Source organism: Centroberyx affinis, unplaced genomic scaffold (assembly GCF_046629955.1).
Source record: "Centroberyx affinis isolate AG114_WGS23_722 - 3 ecotype Tasmania unplaced genomic scaffold, CSIRO-AGI_Caff_v1 ptg000698l_1, whole genome shotgun sequence".
Lineage (NCBI taxonomy): Eukaryota > Metazoa > Chordata > Actinopteri > Beryciformes > Berycidae > Centroberyx > Centroberyx affinis.
Genome location: NW_027279317.1, coordinates 18367 through 33775, shown reverse-complemented (window position 1 = coordinate 33775; position 15409 = coordinate 18367). Strand labels below are relative to the sequence as shown.

At 42.0% G+C, this 15409-nt stretch overlaps 1 protein-coding gene across 1 annotated transcript; it reads left to right on the top strand.

Moving 5' to 3' along the window:
- The first annotated feature begins 2636 nt into the window (after window positions 1–2636).
- Window positions 2637–14618, top strand: LOC139644083 (putative protein MSS51 homolog, mitochondrial). Its single transcript, XM_071519467.1, has 7 exons — window positions 2637–2669; window positions 4859–5036; window positions 6125–6274; window positions 8449–8573; window positions 8925–9488; window positions 12859–12952; window positions 14438–14618. The coding sequence occupies exons 2-7, from the start codon at window positions 4879–4881 to the stop codon at window positions 14616–14618; spliced, it is 1272 nt and encodes a 423-aa protein (XP_071375568.1). The 5' UTR covers window positions 2637–2669; window positions 4859–4878.
- The last annotated feature ends 791 nt before the right edge of the window (window positions 14619–15409 follow it).

The window sequence follows — 15409 nt, the reverse complement described above, 5'->3', positions numbered from 1 at the left end:
TGGTCGAGGCTGTGAGACATTGTGGTCTCAGAGGGTTTAGGACTTCTTCTAAGGCCCCTTGTCTCATCTCATTTGTCCAGTGTCAAAGCCATTACTCAGATTTTATTACAGCTCTTTCAGCCTTCACCATGGCATTACAAATGTTTCATCAGAGAGAGGGGGACAGAGGGGAAAAAACTAACACATGGTACTATCTTAACTGGATGGAGTGGGAGAGATTTTTTTTTTAATTCAAAGGTGATGTCTTACTGCTATGTAGTTATGTGGGGAAACACTTGAAAGCTAAAAAGCAAAATCCCTGCAGCACTCATATAATATTTTTCGGGGAGAGATTTATGGGGATTTTTTGCCCCTGTTTTTATGACTTTTTTTTTTTTATTTGAAAATAATAGTTCCCCCCCATGAGATGATTGAGTGCAGTTAAGACCAGCTACCTTGAGCTTAACAAGTGCTGAAGCATGCATCATATGTCATTGGCATCGTCCCTTTTGTCAGTTTTGTCACCACTCACGGCGAATGGCAGCACTGTGTCACGATGCTTGCGGTCTTGCGCTGTGTACTTCATGACATCTTCAGGACATTTTGTAAGAAAACTACTACAGTGACGTAATGTCTGCTCGATAAAAACACAGCTGAAGTGACTGTAAATATGTTTTCCAAAGAAACTTGCTGTGTGATGACCACTTTCAGATGTCGGTTCACCCTGTGTGTGTCTTCACAGCCCAGTAGCTGTGAATTCAGAGTGTCTAATTTATTTGTATAAATGATTTTGACAGGGGGGAAAAAAGCTTGCAAGCCTGTTGTCTAATGGTAGCTGTATCACAAATGTGTGTGAACCAGATGGTAAACGCGTGTAGACCGGGATATTTGGTTGAATATTGAACCAACAGTGGACTGATGAATGACAGAAAAAGGAATGTGATAATTTATGGCTTTATTTTGATTGCCCAGAGGGACTAGCTTGACAAGAACTGAACCTGCACTGAAATACCTGAAAAGTCAAGGCACCTTGAAATTCAGTGTCACGGCTGTTTCACTTACATGTGTTCATTTACATGTGCTTGATTTTTGTTTTATACATTGTTTTTTTGTTTTTTTTTTTAAATCATATTTTTTGTTTTGGCCCTTGCTGGTGTCCTATGAATCCTCTCTTATGTTAATTTGTGGTGGTGACTCTTCCTCACTTCAAGGGCGCCCCCTGCTGTTGAAGAGGCGACAGACAGAGACACGAGCGTCTCAGTGGAACTGGTCATTCACAGACTGGCCAACACAACGCCTTTTCTCTGTTCTCCTGTGTCTGGTTCCCTCTTGTAAATTGTACAGACTCCAAAATATAAGCCACCCAAAAACAATGAACTGACCCTCTTGAACTTGTAAAAAAAAAAAAAAAAAAAAAAAAAAAAAGAAAGGACAAAAGAAGAAAAAAGTAAAAAACCTAATGCTGAAACACAATGGAACTCTGACAAGAATGTGATATATATTTTATTGATCTTTTCCGGGGGGAGTATATGTGTACAAACCTATGTATGTTTAATTTTCAATCTCAGGTTCCAATGGACCAAATAAATTTTTTTAATTAAAAGCAAAACCTGTTGTCATTATTAACATAATGTTATCACATTTTTCTTGGGCAAATTTCCATTCATCTTTATATAATAGCAAAGACTTTTTGGCTTGTGACTCATAAACAAATTATGCTTACTGGCAGCCCCCCCCAATGTGGGCAAGCACAAAGAATTATGAACTGTGACAACAGATATTAATTTTTAATTTTTTGAGGGCTTATGAGAGGCTGTTGTGCTCTATCAATTATAAGAGGAAGCCCAGAGCCTGCAAGTAGTAATTATTTCACCAAAAGACAGGTAACTCTCATGAAGAAAGCATTAAGTATTTGTACATTCAAAATATATTTTTTCACATTCCTTCTTCATCTCATGACCCCCACAAACTTGTCTTGCAACTCCCAGACTGGAAACTGCCACAATACATTGGTTTACTGCACTGTCATCACGTCCAGAGAACCATTTTCTGCTGTTTGTTGACATTTCCAGCACTGTCTTCTTCATGCTGGTCTGTGATGTGCCTCTTCTTCTCTCTGGACTCCCTCTTTCCAGCAGAGTGTGTTTTTGCAGATTCTAGGGGTCTGTGGTATCTTATCCTAGTGTGTGTGAGAGGTTGGGGCACGGCCAAAGGTGCACAGCACCGTGGGGAGCCAATTGACAAACCAATGGACAACAAGATAGATAACTCCATGTGACAGGCCCCTGAGTCCCTGATGACCATCACAGCCACCCCCCTTCACCCCCCCCCTGTTTGTCCCACCCCTCCCAAACCCAAACCTGCCCTCCCTCCTCCCTCTACTCCTCCTATCCTCCTATCGCCTCCTTTCTTCCTCTGCCCCCACCTTCCTCCAAGCCAAACCCTCTCCCCGACCCCGTCCAGCTCCCTCTCTGAGCCTCTGGCCCCCATCAGTAGTCTCCCCCTCAACCTCAGATGCCAGGAACTCTCCCTAAATGAGGCGACAACACCATGCTCCCTCCCTGCTTTGAGGCGGCTAAGTTTTACTGACCCCCCAACAGACACACCATCCAGGCTCCATCAGGTGGTGGCATCGCTCAAATCCAGCTTTAGGAGCTGTCAATCACATTCTCCCATCCTGTACTGAGAAGGTGAGACCAAGAATCTTCTAGAAGGCGCTCTCCCCGTCTCGAACCTAAGGTATGACTAAGGTGTTAGTGAAATATCTGTCCATGTCTGAGTCATCTTTTTAGTCCGGAGTGTTTCATTATACATTCAATAAGGCAAGGCAGGGTGAAACAGTGTGATAATGCTGGGGATAGATAGTCAGTGGAAGGACTTTGCATGCTAAAACGTTGACGGTGTTATGGTCAGATATGTGAGGAGTGAAAATTAAAACCTGCCCTCTCGTGGGAAATCTGTTCATTTCCACTCATGCCCCCTCGGTGCCCCGTAGATATGAAGGAGCTAATTAGATAAAGGCCTTTCAATTTGTCCCAAGACAAGATAAGGGCAATCGTTCCTCCGCAACACTTTCATATGAAATTGAAAAGAGTTCCTCAAAGTAGCAGAACACTTGTTTTGATGTAAAACTCTGGAATGAACATCATTAGGAGTGCAATGGAGTGCCTCGATGTGATAAAGTAATACACTTTAGTTCTCTAGTTAAGAATAGAGATTGTTAAAATAAGTTCAGTGAAAGTGCAGAGCGCTGAATGCAGTTTGACATGCTTTCAGGACCAGGCTAGACAGGGTTTCAGGACTTATTTATATTGGCGGGTAGGCAAACCATCTCTTGTTAAATTGTCTTATGTGATGGCAAACTAAGCGCACTATCTCTGGCATTGACAAGTTACAATACACAGTGCAATGACATTAGCTAATCTAATCTAAACCTTGGTTTAAGATTCAGTCAGATTAAGAGAGGTTTGATATATGTAGAAATACAGTATTTTAAACCTGTTAGTCTATGGTATATATTTTTAAATGGCAGTACTCTGCTGATCCCTACTGGGGAGTTATTTAATCACTTCCTATCAGTAAAAAAAATATAAAAGGGCATGTGGACAGGTCAAAAACTGCAGTTCCCAGAGTGATAGTTGATCATCTCTAGTTGATCATCTTTCTTACCCCCCTCTTATTTTCCCCTTAGGCCAAGTAAATAAATCGTGTGGCGGTGCTGGTTGTGGGACTGGTGGTGGTGGTGGGGTGGGTGGGGGTGGGGTTCAGGGGGGTTGCGGGTTGGGGATTTGTGTGAAGGGCAGAGGCATGACGAGGCACCTCCAGGGGCTTACCTAATGGAGCCCCCGCTTCTCTGAGATTTGGGTGATCCACCTGTTGTTAAGAGAGCCTCTGTCATCAGGGCATAAGGCCAGAGAGTGTGTGTGTGTGTGTGTGTGTGTGTGTGTGTGTGTTTGTGTGTGTGTGTGTTCATGCACAGAGGCATGTCTGGTCTTTAGTCTTTAGTCCCCACCATTACCTCATACTATCTCCATTACTTGCAGCTATGCGGAGAAGAAATACCTCCGTCTGCGCTGAGTATTAACGCAATTTAGAACTGGAAGATATCTGTTACCGTCTCAGTCTATTTTCTGCTTCTGTGTATAGCGCCGTACATCACTGCTGTCAGATGAAAATCTTTCTTCAAAAAGTCACCTTGGAAAGACAGCCTTGCTTTCATATTTAGGGCCATGCATTTTTGATTTTTGAATTATCATTGGTTTTGAGTGGGTTTCATGGGAACATTAAAACTTAAAATGAAATGCCCCTAAATTGGAGTATGTTTTTGTTTTTCCCTGACAGCAGTGATACATTATCAGCAGTAGCATTTCAAACCCCTCACTTAATGGCAGTGAAAATCTCCGTGGCCAATGCAGCAACGTGCAACTTGGGTGTGAAAGTGCATAGTGCAAATACCTCTGCATGTCTTGGTATTTCCTCCCACCAAAGACTGCATTTCCAGCCCTGCTTCTTATCATCTGTCAGTCTAAGCTGGTGGGGGGCGGGGAGGTCGGGGGGGGTGGGGGTCCTCAGTCCCACGCAACCCAATCTGTATCTGTCATTGAACTCACAGCATAGAGACGAGGAAAAAGACTCTGCAAGCCAACTGTATCGTTTGATGTAATGGTTACAGCATGTTAATGACCCTGACCTCTGAAATGAACCACTGACAGAGTATTGTCATCGCTATCCCGTGAGGAAATGCATGCATGATCACATCAAATTGTAATCAAACGAAATGTCTGTCGGCCCTTCCTAATAGGCCAAACATCATTTAATAGTTTACAATATAACAGGAAATCAAACTTACTGTACATTGAACTCTTCATTGCTTTCCTAGTGGAAAGCGAAGGCCACAAAATGGCATCCCAGATCCCAGCGCTCCCACAGTCCTACGCTCCAGGGACAGATAGCGTCTTCTCTGACCAGTCTGGCTTCTACTCTCTGGACTCCCACGTCCCTGGGCTCTCGAAGGTCATCCTCAACAAGCTCAACATGAAGGACTATGGAGAATACAGGTAAAAACACATACGTTTTTACATTGGCTATTATCTGTCAGTATCACTAAGATACTGACAGATAATAGCCAATGTAAAAACTGATCTCACTTATTTCTTACTTCTCACTTATCCAGCTAAAGTTGATTCATTTTTCACTCAGTTGGACTTCATCATTTCATGTGTATGGAAGAGGATTAGGGCCATATGTGAAAAATGTATTTGAGTTCAGAAATTAATTTCAGAATTCTGAGTTTAAAGCCTGAATAGTAAGAATAAAGAATTCTGAGATCAAAGTCAGAGTTCTGAGAATAGTCAGAATTCTGATATTAAAGTCCGAATTGTAAGAGTAAAGAATTCTGAGATTAGTCAGAATTCTGACTTTATTCTCACAATTCTGACTTAATTTCAAAACTCAAACACATTTTTCACATGTGGCCCTAATCTAAGGTGACCACCTGTCCCGCATTTCATGGGACAGTCCCGAAATTGGAACGTTTGTCCTGCGTCCCACACGTCATAAGCAGTGTCCCACATTTCAATGATTAGGCCTATTTTTTTTTTTTTAGTAAACAACATACTTATATATTTAACCGTGCATTTTCTAGTCGCTACTTAAGGAAACTGGTCTGTTTATCCCTCCTATTCTTGCATAAAATGTGATTTTCAACCAAACTATTAGCTTATTATATTTAATTCATTATATTTATGGGATTGAATAAGTCCTAGAGTTGTTAAAATAAACATTTCATAAAGCCTATGAGGATTTAAAGCAGGTTAATATCCAACCCCACTGCAAATAGGCATTCCATCTAATATTACATCAATATTTACATAGCCTAATAATAGTCATTTCTCTCTCTCTGTCCCGCAAAATCACATCTGCTGTCCTGCAACGGAACAATTAACCCTTCTCTAATCTGCCCTAATGTGTCAGTGTGTCCCTCCATTTCACACCTTGCTCTGTATGTGAGGTCCTATGTCACTCTACTATGTGTGAACTTGTGTTACTCCACTAGAAGTTATTGAAATGTCTCTGCACCAACGCCATCAGTCAAATGCCTGAACATGTATTGTGCTTGGCAAACGAAGTGTCTGATTCTGATAAGGGCGGCTGTCGGGGGGAAGACTAAAGGAGTCTCGTTCCGCAACTACAAGGAGATGTTCCAGAAGATGGAGGAGACCTTCAAGTTCTGCACCGGCTGTAACAAACTCCCAGAGAATCTCCCTGAGGGACAGGCTCTCAAGCGCTGCGTGAAGTGAGTGCAAAGCCAAAGGTGGAGGGCGATGATGGGTTAAAGCATGCTTGAGAGTGGCAGGGGTGGGGATCACTGTCACACTTACTTTTTTTGGAAACTGGTAATATACATAGTTCAGTGATGAGGGTTGTGGGGTAAGCTTGGGGGGTGCGAGATGATTTATGGGATAGTATTTTTACTATACAAATGTATTGTAAAAGTGTAATTTTAGTGATTTTTCTTTAAATTTTGCTTTTTTCTAGTGCAATATTGAATAATTTTCAACCTCCATATCAAATTAAACGACCTGAAAAGGAAAAATAATTTTTGGGGTGAACTCCACTCTCCACTCTGCATATGCAGCCTGTGATGGGGGGTCATGAGTAGGACCACTGTAGTTGATAAAAAAAAGTATGAAATGGGTTGAAATGATATTTAGTGCATGACTTGCAATATTCTAGCATTAAACCCCACTTAACATTTAGCATAGCTGACAACCAGAATATTTTAGGGAACTGCCCTGTCACCATCCTGTCAGAACATTTGTGTCTGTTGTCCTACAGCTGTCATGTGTGAAGCATTACCAGTTGTCTTTGTATCAGCAGCAAAATGATAGGCCGCCAAGGTGTGGACAGTTGTGGACAATGGCCAGTGGCAAATATAGCTAAGCCTCCTTCATCTCTCTGCAGCTCTCCGCAGTTTATTAAGAAGGAAAAAATGTGAAGCTTAACGCAGTTTATAAAGGCACATCAACACAGAATATATTTCAGTTTAAGGAACGTATTGAGAATAGGGATTGGCATAGTGTTCATTTGGATAGGGATTGTTTTTGAGCCTCTCTTTTTTCACTCTGTCTCTTTCTCTCTTTCTCTCTCTCTCTCTCTCATACACACACACACACACACACACACACACACACACACACACACATACACACACACACAGACAAACATGCTGTCTTGTGCATTCCCTTGAAACTCTCAGCTGCCACAGTCTCTCTCAGAAAAGCTACCAGTTACAGCAGACTTCTAGGCGAGCAGAAGACAGAACTGCTGACATTCAGCACTAGTGAAACCCTCTTAGTGGGTTTCAGGACATTTGGCATCTAAGAAGTATCACCAAAAGTCCCTTGTGACTTTCCAACAGCTACTTGATTCATAGGCTGGTTCACATCATTCCATTTGTCACCATTTGGGCTTTGGGACTTTGACAAAGTGTTGTATATTTGGACTTTCAAAGGCATCTGTTTTCCTCACCTTGTTATGACTGACTTTGTCCACTTGTGAGCCTCTTGTGGTGGATTAGTACGCCCAAAGTGTGCCATGACAAAACATAGTGCCTGAAAAATGATTCTATGTAAATCTGAAGGCCCCCGGGGCTGCGAGTGGTCGAAAGGTAACGTATTATAGTCTCAAAAAGCAGCGTCTGGCACTGCCTCTCAGACCTCTTATCCATGACATTACCTCACCACCTAAACTGTGTGACCGCACAAAAGACCGCATGCATACAAAGAGGTTGTATAATCACTAATAAATTCCAGCTTCACTTCTACAGCTTGAAATTCCTACCACGGCTGTTTTTGCCAGCTGTCGTCTAAAACAGAACAGAATTCATCTAAGTCTTATGTGTCATGGGTGAGCCATTGAATGAGAAGGTCAAATTTGAAGACGGGATAAATGTAATACACTATTTATATCCTGGCACAAACGTGAAATTAAAGAGGCTATGTTGATCAACATATCTTACATACTTGGAGACTGATTCCTCCTTAAAGGATTTCATCATGGTCTTCAGTAAGTACCTGATTGTAATGCTTTTGATTTACATTGAATGTCTAAAAAGAAAAAACAAACAAACATATTAACTCTTCTACCTGGAATCTATTTTCTAACAGTATCCACCACTGATGCACATTTCTTCAACATCATTGAAGAAGTCGAGCTTTAGGTTATAAAATAATGGTTCAATTTGCTCCAGATGACATCACTCTGGGACAATTTCAACCTTAAAATCTCAATAACTCTTAAACCAAACAAAGTAATGTGCAAAATAGTTACGGTTCTGGGTTATGTGGGAGATAATATAGTAAATCGCTTTGTTTGTTGAAATGCCCCTTTAAGTTAAATGTTAAATTACCATGCCATTCATTTTCCTTTCTATTTCACCTTCTGTCTCTCTCCATTTCTCTCTCACAGGTGCTTGAACGTGTATTACTGCACAAAGGACTGTCAGAAAAAGGACTGGCCTCAGCATAAAAAGGTCTGCAAGAAGCTGCGTCTGGTGGCTATTGACAGGCTGGTGGAGTGGCTGATGTTCACAGGTGAAAAAGCGAAGCCGGTACCAATTAATTGAAGATATTTGAATTCACAAAACAATTAATTCATATAACTAAGATGGCATAGTTTAAAGCTGAGCTGCAGAAATTAAATGCCTGAGAGAAAAAAACTGACAGAAACTCAGAGTACAATATTGGTGCGTTTTTACATTTTTAATTGAAGTTCTTCAGCCTTTGAAACATCCTGATTGCTTTTTCATACATCATGTAAACTTGCCAGATAGTATCAACAATAATCTCTGTCCTCAGCTGTCTGCCAATTAAATATATATGGTAGCTTAAGACTCCATCAACAGTAGTAAAGGTTAGAATACACCTGTTCTACCACCCGCACAGGAGAACTCCCATTCCCCATTGAGAAGTGGTCCAAGCCAGCAGCTGAGGTGAAGAACTGGGACGACTGGCTCCCCATGCAAGGAGACCTCATGCCTCGTCTGGACCCCATCTTATCTGGTGCCAACATGACCAACCTGTGGAAGAACGCCAGCAGGCCACAGCCAGAGGACGCTGACCTGCGAGAGTCTTTATGGCGGATCCAGAGCGAGTTCCTCTCCCGAGTTCTCACGGTTGGCAAAGCCGTGCAACACTTTGGCCTGGACCCATATGCTAAACCCCTTACTATTCACCTGGCGGGGGCATCCCTCAATGAGACCATGGGAGCCAGACTGACTGACTATGATGAGCTGAACCACATGTTCCCAGGACACCAGGGTCTGGAGGTGGTCATGGTGGGACCAGAGGTGGTGGATGGCCCCATCAAGAGGCCTCCTCTCAGGGTGTTTGGCCCCAAACAGAGGGTCTTCATCAGCGCCTACAAGGGCCTCTACCATCAGTTCTGGGAGGACCTGGTGGAGAAAGAGGAAGCAGCCAAGCCAGATCTGGTGGTTGGGTTTCATCCTGGTATGTACATACATCATGCTACTATAAATAAACAAAAAGGTTAAGAGATTGTCATAACAGAGATGTGATTGTGCATGCACAAATACACAGGTCTGTTTGAAAGTCTTTCACCTCAGAAAGGTTTAAATAAGCCAGTAAAGAACATGCTGATCACTGCAGCTATAAATAGAAACAGCCTAACTTAAGTGGTCAGCTGTCTTGGAGAGCCAATGGCTGGTCTCCCTCTATGCCAGTTTGATAACCTCCTCTCTTCTTTCAGGGAATAGAGGGAGGAGGAGAGGTGAAACTCGCTTTTATTGGGCGTCTGGGTGATTCATGACAGCAGCTGGGGCAGAGTTTGGCTTCTGTGTGCTGGACTCAGCATAATGTCAGAAGGCTGGGGGGAGTCTCAGCTCCCCTCTTGGGCTGTTGGCACTTTCTCCCTGACTCAAAGCCCCGGTCGTCTGCCAAATCATCCCTTTAAAACACCCCCATCAAGTCAGGCCTATCCCATCTTAGGTTTATCCCATCCCAGACCTATCCAATCACAGGTTTATCCCATGCTCACACTCAGTCTGAGAACCTACAGTCCATTGCTGTATATCTTTTTGGCTGAATTTCAAATGCAGTTTATCAATGCACTGATTTAGAATGGGAAAGGTCTATAGAAGCCTTATCACTTAGATTTATGAGGAGACCAATTCTTTTCTAGCATTTTTATTATTATTATTGTTATTGTTTTTGTTACTACTGGTGATGGCGGTGGTGTTTTAATCATTCGGAAGCACTTTTTTCTCCAATCATGCAATTATGACAGTGTTTTTGAATGAAGCCCTTGACGTTAACTGACTGTCACTTTGTCTCCCCTCAGATCGTTTGTATGGGATGGGGATTGAATTGAGGTCACAGACCTCATTAAAGTGCCACTAAAACCCTACACCTCCCAGACAGCTAGGCACTGAACATGTTCTGACCCTCTAACCCGCTAAGCAGCAGTAAAGCCCCCACCCAACCGCACCCATAACCCCGGGCTCAGTTATCACTGCAGGCTCCGCTGGAGCTAAATATACAGGAATCAGTCATCCTGTGAGTAAACTGTCTGAGAGCCTGGCTACATTTCATACTACAAGCCTGGCAAAGTACTGCATTATGACACTGTTTAAGTGATAGGAGAGCAGGCAGCATGAAGAAAGGAGAGAGAGAGAGAGACAGAGAGAGAGAGAGAGAGAGAGAGACAGAGGCAGACAGACAGACAGACAGAGCAGTGAAAGACACAGATATCCTGGGATAGAGAGCGAGAAAAAGCGAGCAAGGGAAACTGGGAGACGGTGCCCCTAGACACAGAGAAGAGGAGAGTGGAGTGACTCTATGCCAACTCCTCTAAGACAGCGGATGGACGAGGGCTAAGTGACAGCTCAGCAGGCACCGCATGAAATACAAACAAAACATCCCTGATTTTTATCAACCATTAACTTAATGGGAAATTTAGAGTAGCCCCACTTTGTTCAATCACTGAATGCTGTTCTATTGGACAAATTCTTCCCTTCAAACAATGCTTCTTGACCAAGAAACAAAGCATGTCTATCTTATATTTATCTCTAGGTTCCAAATTCAGACTGGAGCCAGGCAGTTATTGCAGTCATTAACAGACCGGGGGTGGCATCTCTTTGTCACCTTATCTCCTGCACGTCCTGCAGGTCTAAATGCCTAAACACTTACCGAGTGTTAAATGTTTTATCGTGATGAGAATTGTAACCCTGTGGATGTGCGTATCATAACATGTATTATTCAAATGCAAATCCTCTCTTTCTGCGGTTTGTGTTCTCTGGAAAGACGCGGCAGGCAGGGGATAACATGATACCGTCTGTGTGCCAATATCATGGGCCTACACACACACAGGCACACACACACACACACACAAAATACAGTACAAGTACAGAACAGAACAGTTGCAGTTTTAACAATCTTATAGTGTCCTAGTTTTTTTCTCACATGCATACTTTTTTCCTTATTGTTTTGTAATGGTTTTCTCATTGCATCCCTATCATGGAGAAACGAATAATGCGACACTTTATTGATCCTTGTAGGGAAATTCTCCTGCTGTTTGCTGCTCTCCACAGGCAGATCCGAGCACAGGATCAGTGATGGAACAGCAGCGTTGCAACTGATATTGTCTCGTTCAAGGACATTTCAGATGGGTGGATGTATTTCCTGCTCAGAAAAAAAAAAAAAAATACAGTTGACGTAAGCCATTGAATTCTCAGAGTCAGGGAAAAGTGACATCTGTCAGTTCATATGCTACAGGATTATATACCCAACCCAATTTGAAAATAGCTGGACTGTTACACTGGATTATCTGTTTATATATGCAAGAACATCACCTTGAATTTTCAATTGGTTTGGAGCGAGTTAGCGCAAGTTAGAGCGAGCTTTCTCCCGTCCAGCTGAAGTGCCAATATGAGGTCATCTTGTTTGGAATGAGATTAACTCGGCGCTATTGACCGATGATTAGGCTGAATGCAAACACTGGCAGTGACATGTGTAGAAAGTAATACATCCCAGCTAACGAGAGAAAGACATGGCCAGCTGGTCACAAGAGACCGAGGGTGTAATCAAGCCTAATCCTTTTAATCCTGCACCTTATTGGGGAAAAGGTCTCAAGAGTTGACTTTTTCTCTGTCAATCAATTCTGTGTGAGATGGGTACGGTGAGAAACAGACAGCTCAGTGTGTGCTGCTCTGCCAATAAGCTTTTGGACTAACTTTCAGAGAGGAAGGAATGCTGCAAGAGTGGCTCTCAAAGCAAGAATTCATTAATTTACTATTGTTTCCACATTCCTCTCTCTTTTTTTTTTTTTACTATTTATTATTATTAGTATACATATAGGTGTGTGTACACAGTATATGTTTATGTGTGTATATACTACACGTATACATATACAGTAGATATAGATATATAGATATATACTTACATATTTTGGTGCAGTTTTTTACCTGGCTATGTGCTGAAATGTATTTTTATCTTATATCTTTTTATCTGCTAATTTATTATGTGACAATTTATTATTTTTTAGTTTTTTATCATAATGTGTACCTTTTAAACAAAACACCATTGTGATGCTCAAGTATTTTACGTCACTTGTCAGCTGCCATGTGAGTACTTCATAAACTTAAACTTAATGTACGAGTTAGGAATATAAAATTCTGAATGGAGAATCGTGGTCTGATCAGGTTTCATACTGTTATCACTCCACCTTGGGATTGCATTTTGTGCTCATCGTGTCTAAAAATGGCAAGATTTTCTCTGGTCGCATCTATTTGGCTTTGATATGAAATCTGTGAACCTCTGCAGTAAAAGTTAACCGGTATTTCTGTGTTTTTTTTTTGCCCAGGGTTTCATGCCAACCCGGGCCTGGTGGAAGGTTGGCTGCCCACCCTCCTGCTGCTCAGGGACTACGACATCCCCTCCTTCTTCACCATGTACAAGTAGGTCACATTAATACTAAAAATTACACTTGTTTCACATTTTAGGGTGGAGATAATAAAATTGCTTGCCCTCTGCGCAACAGGGAATATTAAAAATTCTGTGTGCCAGAAGGACAGTGTTGATGACTGCAGTGCCTTTAACTCACTTTATATTCCATCTGCTGTCAAATATCTCAACATTCACCTGTGATTTTGCCCAGTATCACAGTTTACGCTTCACATTGTATTGCTCTTTGTGTTACATGTTTGTGCTCTGTGATTTCAGACTTGCTCTTGTCTGTTTGGAGGAAGGATTTTTTTTAAAAGAGCCATAGTATTGATTTATTGATTTACTGATTGATTCCTCATCACCCCATCACCACCTCACTCTATCACACCCTTCCCCCAGCCATCATTCATGGAGAGGCAGTTGAGTTCATTGTACCTTCAAATACCTCAGAATAACACTGGACGATATAGTCACAGCTGCCCATAAATGTTGCCAATAAAGATTTTAAGCCATTCGTAAACTTAAGAGCCTGTCCGTCCAACTGCACCTCCTCCTCCTCCTCCTGTACTGTCGCATAATAAAGCCTGTCCTCCTCTGTTTGTCACCCTGCTCTCTGTCACAAGCAGGCACAGATTCCTTAAAAAAACATCACCCACGCAGCATACTGTAATTAGCCTCCCTGCTCCTCACCTACCTGACCTGACATCAACAAAGCCGGCAACTGCAAAGCACTTATCATAGCCCGTGATGACCCAGATCATCCACTCCATCCCCTCTTCACGCTCCTTCCCTCTGGTCGCAGATGCCAGCAAATGTCCCTTTTGTAGAAATGCCAAGTTCAAGAAAAGCTTTGTTCCCTCTGCTACACACACTCTTGACAAACTCCCCCTCTGTGCTGGAACCTGATCACATACTGACATTACTGGTGTGGTTCCTGTGTTGATCGTGTTCTTCTGTTCATACTGTTCCTCTGTAATTACTGTAAAGCTGTTTGCTGTTGTATCTGTGAATAGGTGTGTAACTGTTATTTTTCTGGGCAGAGGCTGTGAAAATTCCTTTTGAGGATAATAAACTACCAGTCAAAAGTATAGACACACCTGATTGATTGTTTTACATTATCTTACAGCCACTCTGATCTAAAGGCTTATGATTAAATGCTTGAAATGTGTTTCCTAGACAAATATAAATAGTGAAGTTGATGCCTTTGTGTGAATTTCTTTCCAAAGCCTTTGCCTTTCCATCAAGGCAAAGGGCGGTTCCTTTAAAGAATCTAAAATATAAGATAGTTTTGATTTGTTTAACACTTTTTTGGTCACTGCATCGTTCCATTTGTGTTATTTCACAGTTTTGATACCTTTACTATTATTCTAAAATGTGAAAAATAGTAAAAATAAAGAAAAATGTGTGTGTCCAAAATTTTGACTGGTAGTGTAAGCTAACTTGATGCATTGATTCATTGATTCATTGATTAATTTGTTGTCTCCCTGTCCCCGCAGTGAGATGGAGCTTGAGCACTCCCTGCAGATCCTGCAGGAGTTGGAGATGCACATCCGGGGCAGCGGACCCAATCCCTTCACCTCGCAGAAACCAGAGCAGGTGCAGGCCTGTCCCAACACAAACCCCGTCTACTGCAACTCTCACTACCTCTGTTTCCAGGGCCTGCTGCCGCACAGCTAAGACTTCAACAGACTTTAAAGGAGCTGTAATAAGGAATATCAAAGCCTGTTTGGGGGGCAAGTCTGCCACATTCCCATCCTTTAGAGCCGTAGTTTTGTACATGAACAGTGTAGACAGTTATGCAGTTCTAAACCAATAACAAAAATCATCCCATATGGGGGGTCGCTCAGAAAAAATCATATCAAATGAGGGGTCTGTGGTCTAATGTGTGTCTATGTGGGGAACCCCTGCTGTGAGACTGCTATCTGTAGCAATCAGTTAAATGTTGCTTTATTGTTTTACATGTTTGATATGAAAATGTGAATTGCTGTGCTGCATGCTGAGCTGATGTGTGAAAATATTAATAATGCTGATCCACCACTGATAACAATGTGTTATACAAGCCATTACATCTTTGTTTGTGCTTTATACCATCAGAGGGGTACTTGTTTTGATTTTGTTGCTGAAACAGTAAGTGTGACACTGACCTCTAGTGGATGAAAGTTGTAAAAGCACACAGAAAATAGTACAGTTCCCAAAGTGAGGTCCTGGGAACACCAGCGTCCCAACGGATCCAAATCCAAATGAATAGTTTAACTAAACCAACGCTTCATTCCTTTGAATCAGCCCAATAAAAGAATTAATAACAATAGCTATTCCGATCAGAGCTTCCACTGTCCCCACCGTATTTTATCCCTGAAATGTCCTTAATTTCTCCATTACGTAAACATTAATTAATGTTTTTAAGGAATTTCTTAATGGGTTCATTCATAGAGGCACTACTAATTAAGGGATTTTTGTTATGCCTTGTG